The sequence below is a fragment of the Eurytemora carolleeae genome, unplaced genomic scaffold, assembly GCF_000591075.1.
Source record: "Eurytemora carolleeae unplaced genomic scaffold, Eaff_2.0 scaffold269, whole genome shotgun sequence".
Classification (NCBI taxonomy): Eukaryota; Metazoa; Arthropoda; class Copepoda; order Calanoida; family Temoridae; genus Eurytemora; species Eurytemora carolleeae.
Window position 1 is genome coordinate 56,667 of NW_019396245.1, and position 21,796 is coordinate 78,462.

General features: G+C 32.9%; 2 protein-coding genes across 5 annotated transcripts; one reads left to right on the forward strand and one right to left on the reverse strand.

The window, feature by feature from the left end:
- The first annotated feature begins 6,778 nt into the window (after window positions 1–6,778).
- LOC111699260 (repetitive proline-rich cell wall protein 2) lies at window positions 6,779–15,185 on the forward strand. Of its 3 annotated transcripts, XM_023469879.1 has the most exons (9): window positions 6,779–6,821; window positions 7,322–7,433; window positions 9,776–9,864; window positions 11,841–12,093; window positions 12,169–12,251; window positions 12,490–12,539; window positions 12,599–12,644; window positions 14,221–14,283; window positions 14,730–15,185. In XM_023469879.1, the coding sequence occupies exons 3-9, from the start codon at window positions 9,793–9,795 to the stop codon at window positions 14,811–14,813; spliced, it is 651 nt and encodes a 216-aa protein (XP_023325647.1). In that variant the 5' UTR covers window positions 6,779–6,821; window positions 7,322–7,433; window positions 9,776–9,792; the 3' UTR covers window positions 14,814–15,185. The 3 variants fall into 3 exon arrangements, with proteins under 3 accessions (XP_023325647.1, XP_023325645.1, XP_023325646.1); XM_023469877.1 differs by having other exon boundaries at window positions 11,841–12,251; XM_023469878.1 differs by having other exon boundaries at window positions 11,841–12,248.
- A 162-nt stretch (window positions 15,186–15,347) lies between these two features.
- On the reverse strand, window positions 15,348–20,659 carry LOC111699259 (protein PFC0760c). 2 transcript variants are annotated; one of them, XM_023469876.1, is made up of 6 exons: window positions 20,515–20,659; window positions 20,264–20,350; window positions 18,169–18,344; window positions 17,570–17,630; window positions 17,200–17,297; window positions 15,348–16,703 (listed from the first exon to the last, which is right to left on the reverse strand). In XM_023469876.1, the coding sequence occupies exons 2-6, from the start codon at window positions 20,300–20,302 to the stop codon at window positions 15,407–15,409; spliced, it is 1,671 nt and encodes a 556-aa protein (XP_023325644.1). In that variant the 5' UTR covers window positions 20,303–20,350; window positions 20,515–20,659; the 3' UTR covers window positions 15,348–15,406. The 2 variants fall into 2 exon arrangements, with proteins under 2 accessions (XP_023325644.1, XP_023325643.1); XM_023469875.1 differs by lacking the exon at window positions 20,515–20,659 and having other exon boundaries at window positions 20,264–20,473.
- Between the last annotated feature and the right edge of the window lie 1,137 nt (window positions 20,660–21,796).

The following is a 21,796-nucleotide window of genomic DNA, read 5'->3' on the forward strand; positions in this document are numbered from 1 at the left end:
GAATTCAATGACCCAGAGGAAAAATAAGACGACATATAAGTATTCTTAGGTGTAGTTTTATGTTGTTATTACGGCTCAGCTACATTTTGCCTAGTCACAATTTGCCTAGTCACATTTTGCTTAGTCACATTTTGCCTAGTTCACATTTGCCTAGGTAACATTTTGCCGAGGTAACTTTTTGCCTAGTTCAAGTTTGCCTAGTAACATTTTGCCTAGGGTAACATTTTGCCTAGGTAACGCAAGAGCATGTTTTTTGCCTATTGCTTTTTTTATAACAAATTTTGTCCAAAATTAAATATTTTTTTTTAACTTAACCAGTTCAATTTTAATAAATTAAATGTTATAGGACAATTGAATTGTATCTTGTACAGGTTATATCTTTATTTATCATTATTTATCTTATTTCTCAATCTTTTCTGTGGCTTTAATTTTCAGCAGCTTGTTGGTAAGGCCATGGTTATTCTTATCCCTGTAGTTGGGCTTACCCCACATGGTAAGCCCTGCAGTTATCATAGGAGCCATTTTCAATGTGTCTCTCGATCTGATTGGTTATAGAAAATTGAATTATCAAAAAAAAAATTGCGTAATTTTTGCAAAAAACTTTGCGGATTTTTAAAAAATATTATCGGATTGTTGAAAATTTCTTTGTGAAAAAATTATAGTCTAGGCGAAAAATGCGCTCTTTTGTTACTCTAGGCAAAATGTTACCCTAGGCAAAATAATATTAGGCAAAATGTTATTAGGCAAAATGTTACCTAGGCAAACTGTTACCTAGGCAAAATGTGACTAGGCAAGTTGTAACTAGGCAAAATGTGACTAGGCAAATTGTGACTAGGCAAAATGTAGCTGAGCCTTTGTGTGGAATACTTAAAATGTGTGATTCTTCATCACATGAGTAGGAAACTATGCCAACTGGCATTTTAGACTTACAACGTTCAGGATACCATGGAATAGTTAATTTCAATAATGATATTTTTTTGAGAACAGGATTTTCTTGAAACAATTACTTTTGCCATTTTTTATGTTTTTATGTGTTTGTGTTTTGGGCCCCATCCAGAGTTTTAGACAAGTGGAGAGTGGGAGGGGGGGGAGGGTGGCACCTACACCACGTGACCATACTTCTGTTCCTACCAGGGGCGTACTCAGAAATTGGACCAGGGGAGCTCAGGGTCTGAAAACCCCCTTAAAAACCCCTAGGATGGGACTGAGCCCCCTTACACCACCCTGTGTACGCCTCTAATTCCTAAACCATAGAATAGTTGATACAGCCTACAAGATAAAAGTGTGTAAAAAGTACAAGAGAAAAACTGAAAATGGGGGCTTGGCAGCTTCGAGTTCCGTTTGCCTACGCTACTAAGAGCTGGAATTTCACAAGGATTTTTAAGTCTGTTCTTATAGAGTTGATATAATTGAATTTTAAAAAAATATATATTAAATAAGTTATTTTTTTGCGCCCAATATAAGAAAAGGAGAACCTAAAGTTCCGTTTTGAAATTCATATTTATATTTCTTTATGTAAAGAACGTCATTGCTGGTTTCAATAATATTCAATCATTACATATTATTTTAATATAACATTTTTTTTAATTTTTATATATCTATATAGATATTTACTGATGATCTGAAGTTGATTATTGCATGTGATTTAAATGCGCATTTTCCTATTACAATTGCAATTTGCAACCCACAAAACTGTCTCACATTTTAAACCGGTTCAAACCAATTACATGTCATTGTTTTGATCTCTCTCGCACAGAAAACATGTTTTTTTCACCATTTTACGACAACTCAATCCTATGTTTGTTTACAACATGTTTTTTCTCTTTTGTCCATGATTTCTAGTCAAAACTCAATTTTCTTCAGTTAATTTCCTTTTTAGGAAATTTAATTATCGATCATGATTCATGGCATGAGAAGAGTTCAATTAAGGTTTTTTAAAACTAATTCTATAAATTTGTATAAGCACTGCCAAAAAAGTTATACTTTTTGTTAAATCAAAATATGACAGGCAAAATGTTTTTGGCAAACATAACAAACTGTATTCCCCGACCCCTCCCCCCTTCCATCTTCCAATCTGAAGAATAATTTTAAATGTTAAATGTCACGAGTCGATTTTGCTGCTTTATTGGTTTTACTTAAAACCACATTAGCAATCCCTTTAAACTTGCAATTTTACAAATATATAAATTATAAATTTAATTTTTCATTCTGAAAACTTTGTGTTCAAACTTATAACATTCTATGAAGTGTTGAACGTTTACATTTGAACTGGTGGAATTTCAATATGTTTCATGTTTAGATATCCTGATATTAACTAATTTACATAGATAATCAAATAATTCAAAAATTTTTGTTATTTTGGTTTTTTTAAATATAACTTTAATTATATCTATAGCATGGGCAGAATAAAGAAAATCTTTCAGTTCCAATCCCCCCCCCAAAAAATAAAAGATAAAAAATTAAAAATAAACGTTTCATTATGAAAACGACGACGAAAAAACGTTTTTTAAAAAAGTTCGTTTTTTAAAAATGGTCGTTTTAAAACGATCGTTTTCAAAAATCGTCGTTTCGTTAACGATCGTTAATGAAGAGAGGAAACCGACATGAAGGGCATCTGTACTTATCTTTGAGTAGTTTTTAAGAAAATATCAAGAAATTTTAGCTCCCCACAACTTTTAACTTCATGTAAAACGACATTCAATAAAGTTGCATGTTGCAATAAAGTTTCAAAAGCGATCGTTTTTCCAAAAACGGCTGTTTTTATAAAGTTCTTCGTTTCGTTAACGATCGTTAACGACAACCCTTCGTTTTTAAAAACGATAGTTTTTTTCCGAAAACGAAACGATAATTTTTGAAAACGATTGAAAAACGAAACAAAAAAACTATTAGAAACCCTATTCATAACCAAGTTTTCTAAACGTAAAATAGTTATGTGACAAGTTCGACCCTCCCTTCTTTTTAGAAATGTTAGTTTAGTTTTCGCTCAAAGGGACTGTAAAGGAAAAATGAAAGGGGGTATAGAATGAAAGGAAGTATAGAATGAAACCTGAGAATATCAGGCATTGGATGATACATATAAGACATCTATCTGATGTTCCTGTCTCGAGAAATTGATGTAAAACTGTGTCAAATTAATTACGAAAATTCAAATATATGCAATTTTGTATAAAAGTTGTAGTATTAAATAGATCATATTCAACAATTACGCAACCAATCTGGAAAAGATTATATCCCACAGGAGCCTGAAAATCTAAGATTTGCTCATATTATAAATTTTTATTTTGCATTTTTAATAGATATAATTGATAATATTATTACATATAGTCCGTATAGTCCGTATTACGTCACCAAAACTTCAGCCAATGGCAGTGCAGTATACTGGTCACGAGATTTCCGTCTGTATCAAGTGACAACGATACTGCACTGCTATTGGCTGAAGTTTTGGTGACGTAATAATATTATCAATTATATCTATTAGAAATGCAAAATAAAAATTAAAAAATTATAACCTGAGCAAACCTGAGCTTCTCAGGCTCCTATTGGATAAATCGTTTTTTATATTTGCTGAATATGATCTATTTAAACTTACTACTTAATACTAAATTGTATATATATATATATATATATATATATATATATATATGTAGTTTCCCGTAAAGGAATTGAGTCTTTGCCACAAACTCTGATTTTCAAATCCCAATATCTTTTTGACCCAATGTCGTAGATCTTAGATATTTCAAACTTTGAATTGTCTTAGATTAAATTATTAAAGTTTGAAATACCAAAGGCTTATGCCAATATTTTGCAAAGTTATATGGATTAGAAAGTTTGTGGTAAAGACTCAATTCCTTTGACACAGTACTATATCAATTTCTCGAGACAGGAACATCAGATAAATGTCTTATATGTATCGTTGAACGCCTGAGCTGAGATTCTCAGGTTTCATTCTATACCCCCTTTAATTTTTCCTTTACAGTCTCTTTAATGTAATTTACTAATTGATTTCTGGTTCCACCTAGCTCCCAATTATTGCAAGTTCATGTTTATAGAAAGCCCTAAATATCGTTTATCTATAATTCGACCTCTTAATCACAAATTTTCTGTTTAATACTTTTATATTCCCTGACTTTCAGTGCGCTTCTCGCCCCATTGCTTATAAAAATTTTATCTTTTATCTTTTACACTCATTCTCAAATTTTGGCGCACTGAAAAAATGATGATCATCGATATTTTTTTCCGTGCAAAATTTGACTACCCATAAACTTTCCCTGGGTCTCTGTCGTCTGGGTTCATTTGAGTTGACATAAAAGATTTGGGCCTGATCGGTTGTTCAAACTGAGGCTTATACAGGGTGAATTTCAGGCCCCTGCAACGGAGTCCCACTTGAAAGATTCTTTAAAAAGCTACCGGATCCTGTATACGCCCCCGGCTGTGAACTATTCACATTCTTATTACTACAAAATGATAATTTCAACCCTACGCCAAGTTAGGACGACTGCACTTCAAAGTTATGTTTGTTGAAGTTTTCATAATTATGTAAATCTCTTAACGATGGGGGTAGGAAAAATATGACCTAAACAATTGCAATTAGTTACCGCTTGTTTATCTTAGAACCAATTCGGAAGAATTTCTTCAAATGATGAAATTTTATTTAAATAAGAGCTCCATCTTGTCAATCAGGATATCTTAACTAATGTTGACAGATATTGAGTGTCATACAGGGTGTCCCAATAAACATGGGAATTCAGTGACGAATTCGATATCGTCTTTTTTAATAATACTTTGATTTAGTATAGTGATACCTAAGGAGAAAGTTTTATTTCGTAAGAGTTTTGTCTGCTGTGTTCACATTTTGTTTGTTTATGTTTTGACTGCAAACGGTTGTACTTAGTAAAACAAAAAAATTGCAGAATACAAACAGAGCAAACTTGTCTGTCTTCACTGTTAATCTTGCGGAGACATTATAGACACATCTTTACAGTCTTTTACCCTTTCCATATAATAAACTCTAGCAGACATAATTATACTATGGCTTTTGAAATTAGGTATTACAATGCTAATTCATAACAATGACGATATCCAATTCGTCACTGAATTCCCATGTTTTTTGGGACACCCTGTACAATTCTCTAATCCTAATAAGAAAGTTTGAGATCAAAAATTTTACAGTTAAACCGATCGGTTAAAGATAAATACCTAATTACGCGTCAAAATTCAAAAACAAAAAATTTCCCCAATTTATTTTAAACCCAACTTTCAGTCTGGTTATAAACAGTCTCATCATTTTTAAGACAGGGTAGACTTTGAAGAGTCGTAACGCCTTGATCTTTTATTTTATCGGTCTAACCATAGAGAATAGAATATATATTAGAGAGGAATTAAAAGAATCTCTCGGTATGAATTTTTTCAGTCCCTTTTAGCCTGAAAGGGAGTTCAAAGTGTACAAATCATGTAAATGTTCACAAATTATATGCAGTAGAGTACATTAATACAATATGTTCCCTAGAAAATTAATTTCAATTTCGAATTTTTTAAACTGCTTAATAAACTTGATAATGAATTAGGTGAATAAAAAACATCATTTGATTTATTGGAAGGCATAGAGTCTATGTGAAATGATCATTGGTCAATTATAAAACCAGCCTATTTCATAATTTGGTTTTCTTTTAACAATAATTTTAGATTTTCTATAAAATGATATTCCAGGGCCCAAAAGGTTAAAAAGCATAAATATGTGAAGTACACCTGCAGTATGGAAACAGTACAACAAAATGGCCGTTTTACACTTTTTCAAGTAAATTCCACTCTAATATATATTCTATTCTCTATGGGTCTAACTCACTTTATGCTTTTCTGTAGCTTTTTACTTTTATATTTTAGCACTAGACAGCACTTATTGTCAGCTTTGGTTTTAGGAAAATGTTTATCGAAATGTGCTTGAGAGCGTGAAACAAAGAGAATAGAATATATATTAGAGGGGAATTTACTAGAAAAAAGTGTAAAACGGCCATTTTGTTGTACTGTTTCCATACTGCAGGTGTACTTCAAATATTTATGCTATATAACCTTTTGGGCCCTGGAATATCATTTTATAAAAAATCTAAAATTAATGTTAAAAGAAAACCAAATTATGAAATATTCTGGTTTAATAATTGACCAATGATCATTTCACTTTACAAACGATGATTTTCCGTTATAACTGTAAATCAAATGATGTTTTTTATTCATTATAAAGTTTATTTAACAGCTTTAAAAATTCGAAATTGAAATGAATAGTCTAGGGAACAAACTGTATTAATGTACTCTACTGCATATAATTTGTGAACATTCACATGATTTGTACACTTTAAACTCCCTTTCAGACTGAAAGGGACTGAAAAAATCATACCGAGAGATTCTCTAAATTCCTCTCTAATATATATTCTATTCTCTATGCCTTTAAATCACGGTGGTTTGTACCTCTAATTCAGTCGTTGAAGCTATAGCGCTCCCATGCAAAAATTTTGCCCTCCCCCTGGTTCAATAAGATGAAATTGCGTTACAATCCACCTCATGTTTTAACGCATGCCAATAAACAAGTTCCTACGCATGCGAGGATGTAGATTAAGAATTGATATTTTGTTTTATTATAGTTTCTTTATATGCATAATATTTATCTCATCAAACTTTATATGCGGTTGTTAATAGAAGAAAAACACATTAAACTGTTGCGTAAATTATAGAATTGATCTTTAAATTTTTTTTTTTTGAGAAAATAATGTTTCTTTTATCGTTTTTCAGAGTTGTTTATCCGGTTGATTCTGTCTGTATCGTCTGTACAGGTTTGACGTAATTATCTATTTTCATTGTTATAAAATGTTGTTAGTCCTTAAATAAGGAATTATCAGAAAATTTTAAACTGAAAATTTAGTGACAAATGAACAGGATAGAGAAAACCTAAATTAGCTCAAAATCTAAGACAAATTTTGCTTCCATGAATTCATATCAATATAAATCTAAAAGTTTGCACCTCCTTACCTTGACTCTTTGAATTTTTTTGACCCCCCTCCCCCACACCGCACAGCTATGTTTATCTCAATACTCCCCCCTCACCTCCCCTCTCTCATGGATAAAAGGTAAAATTTGAATGAAACGTACCACAACCCCAAAATCACAATGTTGAGAGAAACTTATTAAATCTACTGACTTGACAGACTGATGACGTGACAATGAGACAGCAAACAATTTTCTACTCCTTATATCTTTACAACCTGTTGTCATAGACCTTTGATTTTTTAAACTATGAATTAAAAGAAAGACGACGTTGCTCCCATATGTTTAGGTTCGTCTAAAGATCTGATTGAACTGTTCAGATTTAAATGTCAATGTATCGGATGAATAAAATATAAACCGAAGCAGAAACCATCTCAGGAGAAATTATACTCTATGTAAAAGTGAGTTTCAGCAAAATAATCAGGGTTCTGTTAAACAATTCAGAGGTGGTATGAAATGTATTTGCAGTAAATAAAATGGAGATATATTAAGTTTTTTTTTACTGAAAATTGAGGAAGTTTAAATATAAACATTCTTGTTATGAAAGGCTTTAGATTGGGAACACAGTGTTGCCTGGATACTAACTATTGTGTCATCTATCCTCCTTGTCCTACCTGTAACATCTGTCCTCCTTGCCCCACCTGTTTCATCTGTCCTCCTTGTCCTACCTGTAACATCTGTCCTTTTTTTCCTACCTGTTTCATCTGGCCTCCTTGTCCTACCTTTAACATCTGTCCTCCTTGTCCTACCTTTGTCATCTGTCCTCCTTGTCCCCCTTGTGTTATCTGTTCTCCTTGCCCTACCTGTGTCATCTGTCCTCCTTGTTCTTCCTGTGTCATCTGTTCTCCTTGTCCTACCTGTGTTATCTGTCCTCCTTGTCCTACCTTTAACATCTTTCCTCTTTGTCCTACCTGTGTCATCTGTCCTCCTTGTTCTAGCTGTGTCATCTTGGCTCCTTGTTCTACCTGTGTCATCTGTCCTCCTTGTTTTACCTTTGTCATCTGTCCTCCTTGCCCTACCTGTGTCATCTGTCCTCCTTGTCCTACCTTTGTCATCTGTCCTCCGGCCTACCTGTGTCATCTGTCCTCCTTGCCCTACCAGTGTCATCTGTTCTCCTTGTTCTACCTGTGTCATCTGTCCTCCTTGCCCTACCTGTGTCATCTGTTCTCCTTGCCCAACCTGTGTCATCTGTCCTCCTTGTCCTACCTGTGTCATCTGTCTTCCTTGCCCTAACAGTGTCATCTGTTCTCCTTGCCCTACCTGTGTCATCTGTCCTCCTTGTCCTACCTTTGTCATCTGTCTTCCTTGCCCTACCTGTGTCATCTGTCCTCCTTGTCCTCCCTGTGTTATCTGTCCTTCTTGTTCTACCTGTGTCATCTGTCCTCCTTGTCCCAACTATCTGTCCTTATTATCTTATCTGTATGATCTGTCTTTCTTGTCGAATATATGTGTGAACTGTCCTTCTTGTACTATTTATGTGATCTGTGCAAGACTGTGTTCTCTGCATAATGTCATCTGTATAATCTGTCCTCTTGTCCTAATTGTGTCAACGATATTCCTTGTCCCATCGAGCACAACAATATACTAAAAACAATAATTTTCTTACGTCATCTTAAAAATCAAGTTTTTATGTAAATGTATTATGTATCTGATAAACTTTTACATGAGATGCCAAAACTTTATTTAATCAGCAGAAAATAAGCCTTGTCATTTTATAAAAAAGCTAGTAAAGCTGAATTCAATAAAGAACAAGAAAAGCCTAAACGTTTTTATGATATTTTTTTGTGGTAATTAAAAACAGTTTATATACAAACTTTTTACATAAGCATTGGACGGAAAAAATTGATAAGGTTGAATTTGATTCTAATCCATCAATTACAAAAAATGCATTGACGAAACTCATTTGGCTTTTTTCTCTCCTGGACCAAATCTTCTACCATTCCACTTAATTACTCAGTGGCTCATATTATTTTCATGCACTCCTCCCTCCATGATGCACCCTCAATACCTTCCTTCTCCTCTCCCCCCTCTCAACATTCATATTCTAAGTTACATAATGTACAGCCTTTGCTGGTTACTGCACCCCATTGTCCTGGGAATTTTGAGCAATTTAATTCCTAGGTTTATATTATTCAAGGTTGTATATCTCTCTTCTCTTCCTTCCTCCTTCCTCTTCAAAATACTACCAGTTCAGTCAGATTCATCCAGTTATTCACCTATATCCATATACACCATACTATAGGACATCTATTCACATATGTAAATATAGACTATGTCTATTTATAGATTCATCTAACAATACAGCTGTTTAAATTCTTATTTGTATGACTGTCTGTTTCTTCCTATAGTCTTTTTGTTAAATTGAACTGATTTAAAGTTTTAGTTTAATTATGTATACATTATTGCACAAATGTGTCGACTAGCTAAAGATGTTACCATTCATCTTAATTCATTTTTTTAATGATCTCCTATAATTATACTATCTACATGTTAATTAATTAAGAATCTTGGCAAATTATTCCTAAATTGAGAATCCTAACAAGTCTTCCTAAATTAAGAAGCCTGACAAATCTTTCCTAAGTTAAGAATACAACATAAGTCATCCTTAATAAAGAATCATCAAAAAATCTTCCTAAATTCAGAATCTTGGCAAATTCTTCCTAAATTAAAAATAAGTAATAACTCATATAAGGTGTTTTTTAACCCGTAAATTAGAATTAAATTTTTTTTAAACTTTTTTCAGGATCTTCAAAAAGCAAAATGCGTCTGCGAAGTGAACTCCTGTGTTTGGGGCTTTTACCGGTAATACATGCTATGGGAAGCTTTTTAATGGTAAGCTGAGGTTTCATTACCAATTGTTACCCCCCCCCCCTCTCCCTACAAAACACAACAATTTTATTGTTTTTCGACTCAAGGTCCCCTAAGACGGTAGCGCAAATAAAGTGATTGATATTTTAAAATACGGTGTTGGTGATTTCATAGATGGAAAATTCATAGATGACACAATCATAGATAGGACATTTCCTTTGGGTATTTCACAGAGGACATTACAGAGATAGAATATTTTTTCATAAATAAACATAGAATGTAATAAAAATTTATCTGTGCGCCTTAAATAAACTACCAAATGGCGGTTACAGGATAAAAATTCAGGGGGGGGGGAGTTATTGAGGTCTTCATGAGGATTATCTAACATGTGGTTATTGAGGTCTTTATGAGGATCATCTAACATGTGGTTATTGAGGTCTTCATGAGGATCATCTAATATGTGGTTATTGAGGTCTTAATGAGGATCATCTAACATGTGGTTATTGAGGTCTTCATGAGGATCATCTAACATGTGATTATGCGAGTTATTTTCTCACTTTGTACAATTATTATTTTGTAAACAAGGAGGAAAAAAATGTTTAAAGGAATTGAGTCATTGTAACAAACTCTGATTTTTTAATCTCTTTATCTCTATAACCCAATGTTGTAGACCCTAGATATTTCAAACTATAAATGCTGATGGATCAAACAATCAAAGTTTGAAATATCAAAGGTTTATGCCATCTGGTTTTAGAGATATAGGTATTAGAAAATTGGGATTTGTGGCAAAGACTCAATTCCTTTTCATAAGCCAAAAGTCATTTTCTAACCCATTGGACCAAAATTCAAACCTCTAACTCATTTGAACCACCCTTTACATTCTTAGAAATGGATTTAAAGGAGTCAGAATATACCCCTCTTCCTTGAATAAACCCAATTCCCCCAATTCTCTTTGAAGAGGGACGTCCCCCTAACTCCAGGGGAAGATATTTCCCTTTCCACCACCCTCTCTTTTCTGTATTCATAATACTACTTCAATGTAAAAAAACCCTCAAAAATTACCCATCTATTGCAAAATAAAAGTATTAAATTCAACCATAAAAAATGAATAGAAACCTCGGAGAGCTAGATTTGACATGTACAGATCGTAAAGAGTTTTTATGAGCAAATTAATTATGGCTTAAATAAAGATATGTTTTATTTATAAATTGCAAAGATATAAAGGGGCTGATAAGCCTATGAAAAAATAAAAAAACTGAAAATTTAGGGGGGGGGGTATACCCCTCCCTGATTTTTCTCAGGGGGGGGGGGGTAACATAAATAAATGATCACTTTATTACAAAGAATAGTATAGAATAATGCAATTTGGGCCGTTACTCTTTTATATTTTATACCTGAAAGAAACTATATCTATTGGGTGGATGAAAAGAGTTGGCGGGTTAAAAAAACTATCCAGTTTCTTAAAAAAATTATTTTCATAGTTAAAAAACAGGAAAGTGGCCTTTGGCCTTTATTCCAGCCTGTATCAGACTGGAATAGGGGGGGGGGTATACCCCTCCCTGATTTTTCTCAGGGGGGGGGGGGATGGTCTGCTGCCCCCCCCCCCCCCCCCCCCGCCAGAAAAAGAACCAGAACCCAGGGATAACCTATATATTTAATGTTACCCACGGGGCAAGTGTAACATTACTTTATGTTAAGGTTTGCCGGCTATAAGTAACATACATACTCTCATTTATTCACACATGATGAATATGTAATTTGACTTTCTTCTTGTTGCATATTAAATACTAGCTGAAGAGCCCGGCGTTGCACGTGAAAAAAAACGAATTTGGAAAAAAGATTAAAAAAAAATTTGAGGAAAAAATCGATTTTTCTAGCCGAAGACACCGGCTCCCCATGAGTGTCCACATAAAAATTCAGCCGATTCGGTCGAGCCGTTTGGCCGGCTATAGGCAACATATCTAAGGTAGGTTTAAAGTTGTAATTCACTAATATTTCAGCGGGCATCACTTCATCCTCCCCATCATATTAAGCAACCTTCAGCACATTCTTCTTCTGGAATACATCCTCCTTACTCACTAGGAATACATCAACCTGGAATACATAAACCTGGAATACATCAACCTGGAACACAAAAACCAGGAATACACCAACCTGGAATACATCAACCTGGAATACATCAACCTGGAATACATCAACCTGGAACACATAAACCAGGAATACACCAACCTGGAATACATCAACCTGGAATACATAAACCTGGAATACATCAACCTGGAACACATAAACCAGGAATACACCAACCTGGAATACATCAACCTGGAATACATCAACCTGGAGAACAAAGCCATTTTGTCCATCCTATTCGACCTCCAGTGCCTGGAATCAGACAACCTGGCGAAATTAAAAAGGCAATTTACGCAAATTCGTGATTTTCAGTTTATCCAACTTTAAAATAAGATAAACATCTAAGTTTTAACCTTATTTATGCATTTCTTACTTTTCTGTTCTGTCAGGATTTAGAATTTGATTTCTTCAGCTCAGCTATACATTTGCCGAATTTTTTAGCTTTTTCTAAAATCATTTACATTGAGATATAAAAGATAAAAATTATATGAATAATAAAATTATATAAACAAAAATGTTAAGATGTTTGAGGATGGGCCTTTATCCTTTAATCTGGGTCCTCTACGAATCAGGTTAAAAACAATATAATTTGAAATTTCCCACACTCCCTCATTTTTTCTTTTTTCTTCAGGCATATTCCAGACAGAGAGATCTTAAGCAAACCTCCATTTGTAGAGGTAACATTTTTCATATTCCCAGAACCTGATTCATATTCCAGACAGAGAAATCTTAAGCAAACCTCCCTTTGTAGAGGTAACATTTTTCATATTCCCAGAACCTGATTCCGTGTGCTAGCCAGAATAGCATTATGGTTCAATCGGAATTCCGTTGCGCGGAGTTGCACACAATGGTTGCATCCGCTTGCTCTATTTTATTGCGCACAATTGCACTATAATTGCGAAAATGGAAGCAATTAAATATTCGCGGAATTGCGTGCATCGAAATAGCTTTTCTATCTAAAAATCAATAATTTTACCTGTTCGACTAATAAATTCATGCAGCAGATATAAGAAATGAATTAAAAATCTCTGTTGATTTTTTAAAAAACCGAGGCCCGAGTGTCACTAAAGTTTCAACAGTTTTCAAATTTTAAAGTTTCTTGTGGTTAAGCTACTAATTAACAATTTAATATGATACATTTTTCATTTGTTTACATTGGATAAACATTAAAATTGAAACTTTTTTGAGTAAAATTGTTTAATTCAAAATTAGATTTTTTTGCTACAGTGAGAACCAGAAAACTATGGAACAGAAAGACAACATCACAGTGTATTTGATGTCGTTACAAGTCAAACAAAATTTACTAGTAACTCATTAAATCACTTATCCAGTTACATGGGTCTGCTTGAATCTAAACTGTCGTCTTCCTATGACAGAGTTTTCTGGTTATCATGCTGCAAATGAAGATTATAAAACAAAACATTAAATTTTAATTCAATATTCTCAGCATTTGACTGACAAGCTAATGAAGTTCAGTTTATGGAATGCCATTACCAGAGTTTAAATTTATTTTTTTGTTGTTTAAATGAATTGCGCAACAATTAATTGCATTTATTGCGTGCCATAAGTTTTAAATTGAATTTTATCAAAAAATTGAAAGGCAAACGCAAAAAAATTGTACGGAATTGCGCGCAAGTAAAATCCACTTGCGTTGGAAACCCTAAGACCAGGGGTTAGTCCGTGTGCCAGCCAGAATAGCATAGACACATGTGATATGGAGACATGGAGAGGGAATCGAGTCAGTCCGGGGAATCGCGTGATACAAAAGTGATTGATTTACAGAAATTCTGGGGATGTAAAAATTGTCCGCATAAATTTTTTTTCTGAATCAATGAAAAGTTTTTTTTTTTTATGTGGTGAAGTAAAACCCTGCTTAAAAGACCTTTGGAGCTCACCTTTAAAAGATGGAAAAAGCATGCATTATCCGATCTAAAGAAAACTGACCTGACTGTTTTCCGACCTTAAATTGTGTTATATCTTTGAAAGAGTTAGACTTGGTAGGTAAAGAAAGATAGCTGAAGTTGGATACATAAAGTTAAAACGATAAGTCAAATTTAATCTGTAAAAACTATATCGATATTTATTTAAAAGCGACAAACTAGATAATTAGTTTGGAAATGCTTTAAGTCGATAACAAAGTTACAAACGTAGTAATATTCACTCCACGTCATCCCATTTCGTGTCAGCAAAAAAAAAGTTTTTCTTTTTTTAATTTTTATTCGATGCTTTATATATTTTTTTTTAATTGTTTAGCCTTCGTCAGAACCAGGACCGCTCTCTTTCAGGATTGGACCCATCTTTTTCAAACAAAATAAGGTAAAACTGTTTTCTAAGATATAATATGTAAGATATTGGAGAAAGTTTTGGATCCCGAAAAAATCCTTCATTTTAAGATTGCCTTATATTTTTCACTAATGTTCGATAAACAATTAGATATTCACTGAGTCTCAAACCCTGATTTAAGTATTTATTATTTAAATGTCTAGAATTTTCTGTCATATCTGATAAATTAATTAAATTAAAGGATTAAGAATAAAAAATGTCATAGGAAAATATCAAGATTATTATTTTCAATTTACTTTCATGTTTTTGTATTGTTACAATCTCAACATTACGATGATATTTGCGATTTAATAATTTCGTGCAATAAGCATTATCTTACACGGCGCAATATTCTGCGGAGTTCCGAATATTTGTACAAAATTCCGTAAAATTCAAACGGAAATCCTTATCAAATATATAATTTTTCAATTTTTTTTGAGGATCCTGGATTTGATCCTGTGACCTGCTGTACAAGATTGGAAGCTAGATGTGAATTCATGTTTGATTGTACAGACTTCATTTAGTGCTCTAGTAAAGAGGTCATTCATAATCTTTTAAAAAAAGTCAAGTTACTGTAAATTATTCATGTTAAACACATATTACAGTACACACTTTATATGAATAGTTCATATTACTGTAAGTACTTCATATGAAGTTCATGTTACTATACAAACTTCATGTGAGGTTCATGTCATCGTAAATACTTCATAAGGAGTTCATGTTATTAAAAGACAGGCTTCATTTATAGTTCATTTTACCGTAAATATTGCATTAAGAGTTTATGTTGCTTTTAAAACCTTATGCAAGGTTCATGTTACTGCAAAGAATTATCTAGCGTTCATGTTACTGTAAAGTGCTCATAAAGCGTTCATGTTACCATAAAAAAATTATTTAGAGTTCATGTTACTGAAAAGAATTAATTTAGAGTTTATGTTACTTTAAAGTTTTCATAAAATGTTCATGTTACTGTAAAGTTTTTATGATGGGTTCATGTTACTGTAAACACTTCATGTAGAGTTTTAAAAGAGTAAAAACAGAGACATTTTTTTCTTTATTTAAACGAATAAGACTTTATTGTTAATATAAAAATTACAAAATTATTCAACTTTTAAATAATTTATCTATTAAAAATTAAAAGAGAAATAAAAAGTATAAAAGCTGCCCAAGCTAGCTGCTGGAGCAGATTAATATTGTTTGCTGTTCGAGAGTCTCCAGTACAACAACTTTCTTCAAATCTGGAATATTGTTCAAAATCTTGTTCTTGATTTTCAGCCTCGTTTAAGATCTTCTCAACATCAATCTTGGAGTCAAGAAATGTTTCAATTTGCTCAATGATGTCTTTAACATTATTAGCATCAGTAGCATATTCTATATATTCTTCTTCTTCTTCTTCTTCTTCTGTATTCTCATTCTTTTCCAAATTGGTTTCTGAAAGCTTATCGATGTTATGATCATCATTGTCTTCCGAGTTTACTCCTCCTACGTCATCTTTTCTAGAAAGTGAAATACAAGGATTTACATTCATATCCAATGGAAGAATCAAAGGTGTAAGATAATTAACACCTTGACTCGATTCTTGTTCTATTTCTCCAGAAGCTTCCTTTGGCTCAGACCACTTGTTGTAATAATCAATATCCTCTTCTTTCTCATAATTCATTAAAGATTCTTTTACGCTTTCTTCGCGGTTATTTTCCATTTCTTCTACATTATCTTTTTTTACATCCTCTACAATTTTTATTTCTTCTATCTCTTCTTCTCCTTGATATTCTTTGATGCTGCCCTCAGTTTTATTTTCATCTACTTGCAACATTTGCTGGTCTGAATACTCTGGTTGGTAAAATTCGAGATTATTTTTAGTTTCTTCTTGATACGAAGCATTTTTAGGGGAGTTGATATCCTCAATATGAATTTCTTCCTGATCAAATACAGGTTCATTAGCATCAACAGAAGCTGCTGCCTCATGTGTTACAGTATCATACTGAATTGGATCTTTATGAGAAATTTCAAAAACTTCGCCTTCATTTTCCATTTTTTCATTTGCATGTAGCAGAACCGCTGGTTTATTCTCAATAGCTTCTTTTTCAATACTTTTGCCTTTATCCTCTATCTGTTCTTCAATTTTATCAAGAATATTTTCAGAAATTCGTTTATTATCATCTTCTTCCTCATTTTCCTCATATTCTTCATATTCTTCATATTCTTCATATTCCTCGTATTCATAATCATCCTCATTATTCATGGTATCCTTAAGGTTCTCCTCAGTATGCTTAAGGATGTCAGCTACCGTCTCCTCGCTTGCTAGAAAAGGAGCGTCAGATGATTTGCATTCCTCATTTTCAAGATCGTCTTCACTCTCCATCAGTTCTGTTAAGAACGTTGATCTGCGTCTTTCTCCTGGAAAGTTTTCTTTCATCCTAAAACAATTTATTTTCTTGCTAATTATTTATTTTATGAGAATAATCTAGATTTCTTTTCTGGGTTAATGATTGAATATCAATAGACTCGAAGGCAGGCCAGGAATTAAAATCTATCTACACTTGTTCAGAAAAATAGGAATTTAGGTTTATATTCTTTTTTAAAAATTAATTCTTAAAATTGTATTAAAAACTTAACATTTAGAGTAAAAAGTGAAGGTAGACGTATTTTTAAAGGACCCTCATTAAAAAAAAAGAGTGGCATGTCCGATTCACAATGGAGCCATTTTAACTTGAATTTAAGTCCCATATTGGGAAGCTATTGTTATTTTATGATTTTTGTCATTTTAGAGTGACCACAATTGAAAATAATCAATTTCCAGAGAGATGCAGAAGCATAGCTCATTCATCCTTGATAAGACAAATATTTAAAGGGTAACATTGTGAATTAGACATGGCTATTCAAAATCACAGTCCTATAGAGTAGTTATCCAACCTGAGGTTGATATGACAGAAAACTTGAGGTTCGTCCTGCAGCAGACTTTTCTTCAAGTTCTCATCCTTGTCACAGAACTCTTTTAGAACCATGTCTACCTAGAGAACAAGGTTCGAGGATACAAATTCAAACAGCTGGGTACCCTCACAGAATACATTGAGGTTTCCCACATATTTAAATAAAATTTAATAAATTTAGTAAAGTTTAAAAGTAGTATGATCCGGACCGGAAGATATCGTTTATAGTTCCTACCGTAACGGACCGGAAGATATCGTTTATAGTTCCTACCGTAACGGCTCGTCTAGTGTACTACATAATAAGGTGGCCTAAACTATAGTAATGTTCATCATTCCAATATGAATTTTCTAACCTTGTCTGAAACATTTTGAACCATTTTTTCAAGTTCTACTTCCACACTGTCTCCTCTGGATCTTTAAAACATTTATTAGATATTGTTTTGAATAAGTTTTAATCAATACAATACACATTTCCTATGACCAGAATATTTCTTTGATTATTTTTGTGAAAATGGATTCCATGTCAGGCTGTGGAATCCGTCATGTGTTTACTTTTCCGCCCAAAGACAGTACATTGCAGTACAAAAAATGCTTATACTTCTGAAATAACTTTCCTTGCATTACATCCTTGATGTGATTTTATTATTCGTGAACTATTCCTTTAAGTTATATAGTTAAGATGTACACTGTAAGTACAGGGTATCCCAGTAAACAAGAGCAGATTTTATTATTTTTTGTGGCATTCATTCGTCATCTGCAGTGCTTTTAGAATAACCAGAAACAGAGATTATTTCCGTTCAGATTTACATTTTTCAATAAAATCAAAATTGTCTCAATCATTAAAAAAAAGAAAAAAGATGCATTTAGAGCCAGAAATATACACCTCATTTAAACTAAAAAAAAAGCAATAACAGTATTTATTTACTTTGTACACCCTGTATATTAATCTAACCTGCTTTCTTCAACCTGAAGAGTTCTTGACTTGTTGTAAAGCATGTGAGATCCTTCATCATCTTCGACGTCATCTTCACCGTGTTCAGGTTTCTCTGTTTTGGAAGGATTAATGAAAATTGTGATTTTTTCATGAATCTCATTCTCAGTTGTTACGTCATTAAGTCCCTCCTCTTGCTAAAAATAATAAAACAATAATGTTTACGATCGTTGGTCTTGATTTGATTAATGACAAAGCCAATTTATAAGATAATCATAAAACGTCCTGCATAACACTAGTAAAAGGATCCTTAAAGCCTGACTTGGATCGTCATTTAGAGTAGCTTTCCAATTGAAATGATTAACCGATTTCTTGCAAAAATTTGAGGAATTTGTGAAAATTATTCACTTTTCAACTAGAAAAATGACGATATCTTCCAAAACGTTGATAAAAAGGGTATGGTTGTGAATCTGGCGTTTTCATTTGACGTAGTAAAGATTAACGTCGTCGTCAATCGTTAATGAATGTCTAAATTTGTTCAAAGAACAGAGTTATAGAACTCAAGTTGTGTCTGCTAGTTGTATAGTATTTTAGAAAATTATCGCTTTTATACTAAATACCTAGATACAGGGAGGACTATCCACTAAGCATGACACTATAATGACGATCTAAGTTTATTAAAACATAATGATCTAAAGATAGAATTTTGTTGTGTATGGCTTTTAAATATTGATGTACTTAATGATGTAGAAAAGAAAAAAAAACTGTTTAAAGTTGTAGCAGAAACCTAGAATTTAAGATAAAGCAGAGAAAAATGTTTATCTCTATAAAGTCTAATTTTTATGAGGAAACCTTGTACACAGTGACACCCAAAAAACTGCAGAATAGGCAGACGACATTAAAGAAATGAATGTTTTTTATGTTGTTACAATGTAAAACATTTTCCATGTAGATTCAAAATGAACTTATTATAAGTGAATTGGCTTTTGTCATTGGACTTTTTACAAAGTTAAAAAGTTTTCTTCCTAGGTTCCACATTTTTCTAGTTCCCACTGTATAGATGTATGAAAACTATGCAGACAATACAGGGTGTGCAGAATATATATTTTTATAATTTAACCCTATTCCTGCTGGGGGGGGGGTCAATTTGACCCCCCCCTGTAGTTTTTTTTACATAACTCAAAAAGTATTGGTCTGAGGCTGTTGAAATTTTCTGACTTTTCCTACATACCCAAAGCCCTCCATTTAGGCCTAAAACCGGGCTTTAATACTAACTGCCTGAGTCCTCAGGCACACTGCCTGAATGACTGTTTTTTCTTGTAACAAACTAAATCTTTGTTTTGACCCACTTCCACTTGTCAGATTTTGATAAGATTCAGCTTTTTGGAAAGCCTTTGACATAAGAAAACAAATTGCACAAGTTTTGCGAAAATAAATTGCAAATTTTTTGCAAACAACCTGACACAGGAAATTTGCACATTTTTAGTTTTTCTTGATTAAAAATTAGGTTATTTAAAATTTTGCAAAATTTTTTGCATATTTGAAATGGCATGGTCAAGGGCTTTTCAAAAATGTATAATTTTTCATTTTTTGGACAAATTTTGTTTTGCAAACATTTTTACTATATAACTGGATTTTGCGATAAAAATTTCAATTTTTGCAAATTTGCAAATTTTTTTGCAGATTCTAAAAGTAGAGCACAAGAGCTTTCCAATGATGTATCATTTGTCATATTTGGACACCAAACATGGGATTTAGAGGGGGGGGGGTCAAATTGACCCCCCCCAGCATATCCTGGTTTTCAAGTACCCCAGCAGAGATAGGGTTAAGAAACATTTCTGATTGATTGATAACGATTATAGAATTGTCGCACAACAATCAAAAAAGTTAAAATGCCAGTTCGGTATTTTAGCTTGGTTGAACATTAATATAAAAAAAAAGAAAAAAACTTTATTCATTTTATCTTATAAATTCTCTGCTTTAAATAAAAGATACCAAGTATATAAAAAAGTAAAAGTGACGACGACCACCAGCTCCTATATTTTTGTAGCTCTAGATTCTAACATTTGTTTTCTAGCTTCAGTCTCAGTTCACAATTTAAAAGTATAGTTTCTACCTGAAAAGACTGTAGTCCGTCTCCTGGGTAAGGAGCCATGTGTTCAGGTGTAAAAACTCCTGTTTTAACTCCTGACTCCTCCCAATCCTAACAACTATATCTGAACTATAAAATCTCTCCCCTAATGATGTTAAAGGGGGAAATCTGACCGGGTAGATAAGCAAAGTAAAAACAAATTTGCACTTTCTTTGATTTAGTTTCCGGGTCATAGAATCATTTTGAAATTTTTTACGAAATTATCAATATTTAACCTTTTTTTACAACCCTGTCATCTTCCCTTCTGATTGCTTTCGGCGAAACTATCTATCTATCTAGTTGAATCTTGAACCCCTCGTATCCTTGCAATTTCAGGAATGTAACTTGCTGTAAGCTCTCTGTAGAAAGCTTGCATTGTTGTATCAAAATTTAGCTGTTGAATCTTGCTGTTAGCCTCACTCATACAGCTAGACATAGATCACAATTCATATGTAAAAGGAACTGCACACTATTTTTTTACAGCCATAAATCTTTGCAACTTGTCGTCATAGACCTTCGATACAGGGTGTCCCACGTAACATTATTATTCAAATTATTTCAAAGAAGCTGTCTCCAGAATATCATAATTAATGGGACATCCTGTATTCTAAACAAATAGTTCTCCAAGTTTGAAGTTATAAGATATAGATAATTGAAAAGTTGAGATTGAGACATTGCAAATGGGACTGCAAGCGTAATTCCTAGTAACCTTCCATTTAAAGATGGCTCTGCCAGATTCACAACGATACCCTTGAAACCTAATCAATAATGTAGAAGATGTGGAGAAACCACATTTAAAAATATTCAGTTGTCTAAATTATAATCATCGATTCATTATTCATACTTGATCAAAGCCGTTGTAAATTAGACATTACCGTCTTTGTTTGCATGCATGGGTTACTTGAAATTACGCTTGAAGTTCTATTTGGGTTCAGGATCTAGCTTTAGCTCTATAGTATACTCAAAACAAGATGATGTCAGTTACAAGTATATGCATAAACAAACAAGATGATGTCAGTTATAAGTATATGCATGAATAAACAAGATGATGTCAGTTTCAAGTATATGCATAAACAAACAAGTCATATCCAAGACTTTTCTGACCGGTGAAATGCAAATTAAAAGGACTACTAGCGTAATTTTTGTAAAAAAAGACGGCAATATTCTATTGAATACGGTAGACTTGAAACCTTTCTGATGAATTCAGCTTGAAACGTGTTTGATTAATTATAGATTTTATTGATTTGATTACTGTAGGGTTTGCTGGGGTAGAAATGCGCAAGTCACTTTTGTATCGAAACCACAATTGAAATTAAGCAGTTACAACATTAAATATTGATATTTTATTCATATGCTTATTCAGACATAGCTTTTAAGGGTACCGTTGTGAATCGAACATTGGCATAGAGGATCACTTGAAATAACGCTGACAGTTCCTTTAAAGGGAACAGGTACAATTTCAGTAAAAATTGAATTTTTTAATCTACAAAATAGCCTAACTCCATAAATCAATTAGAT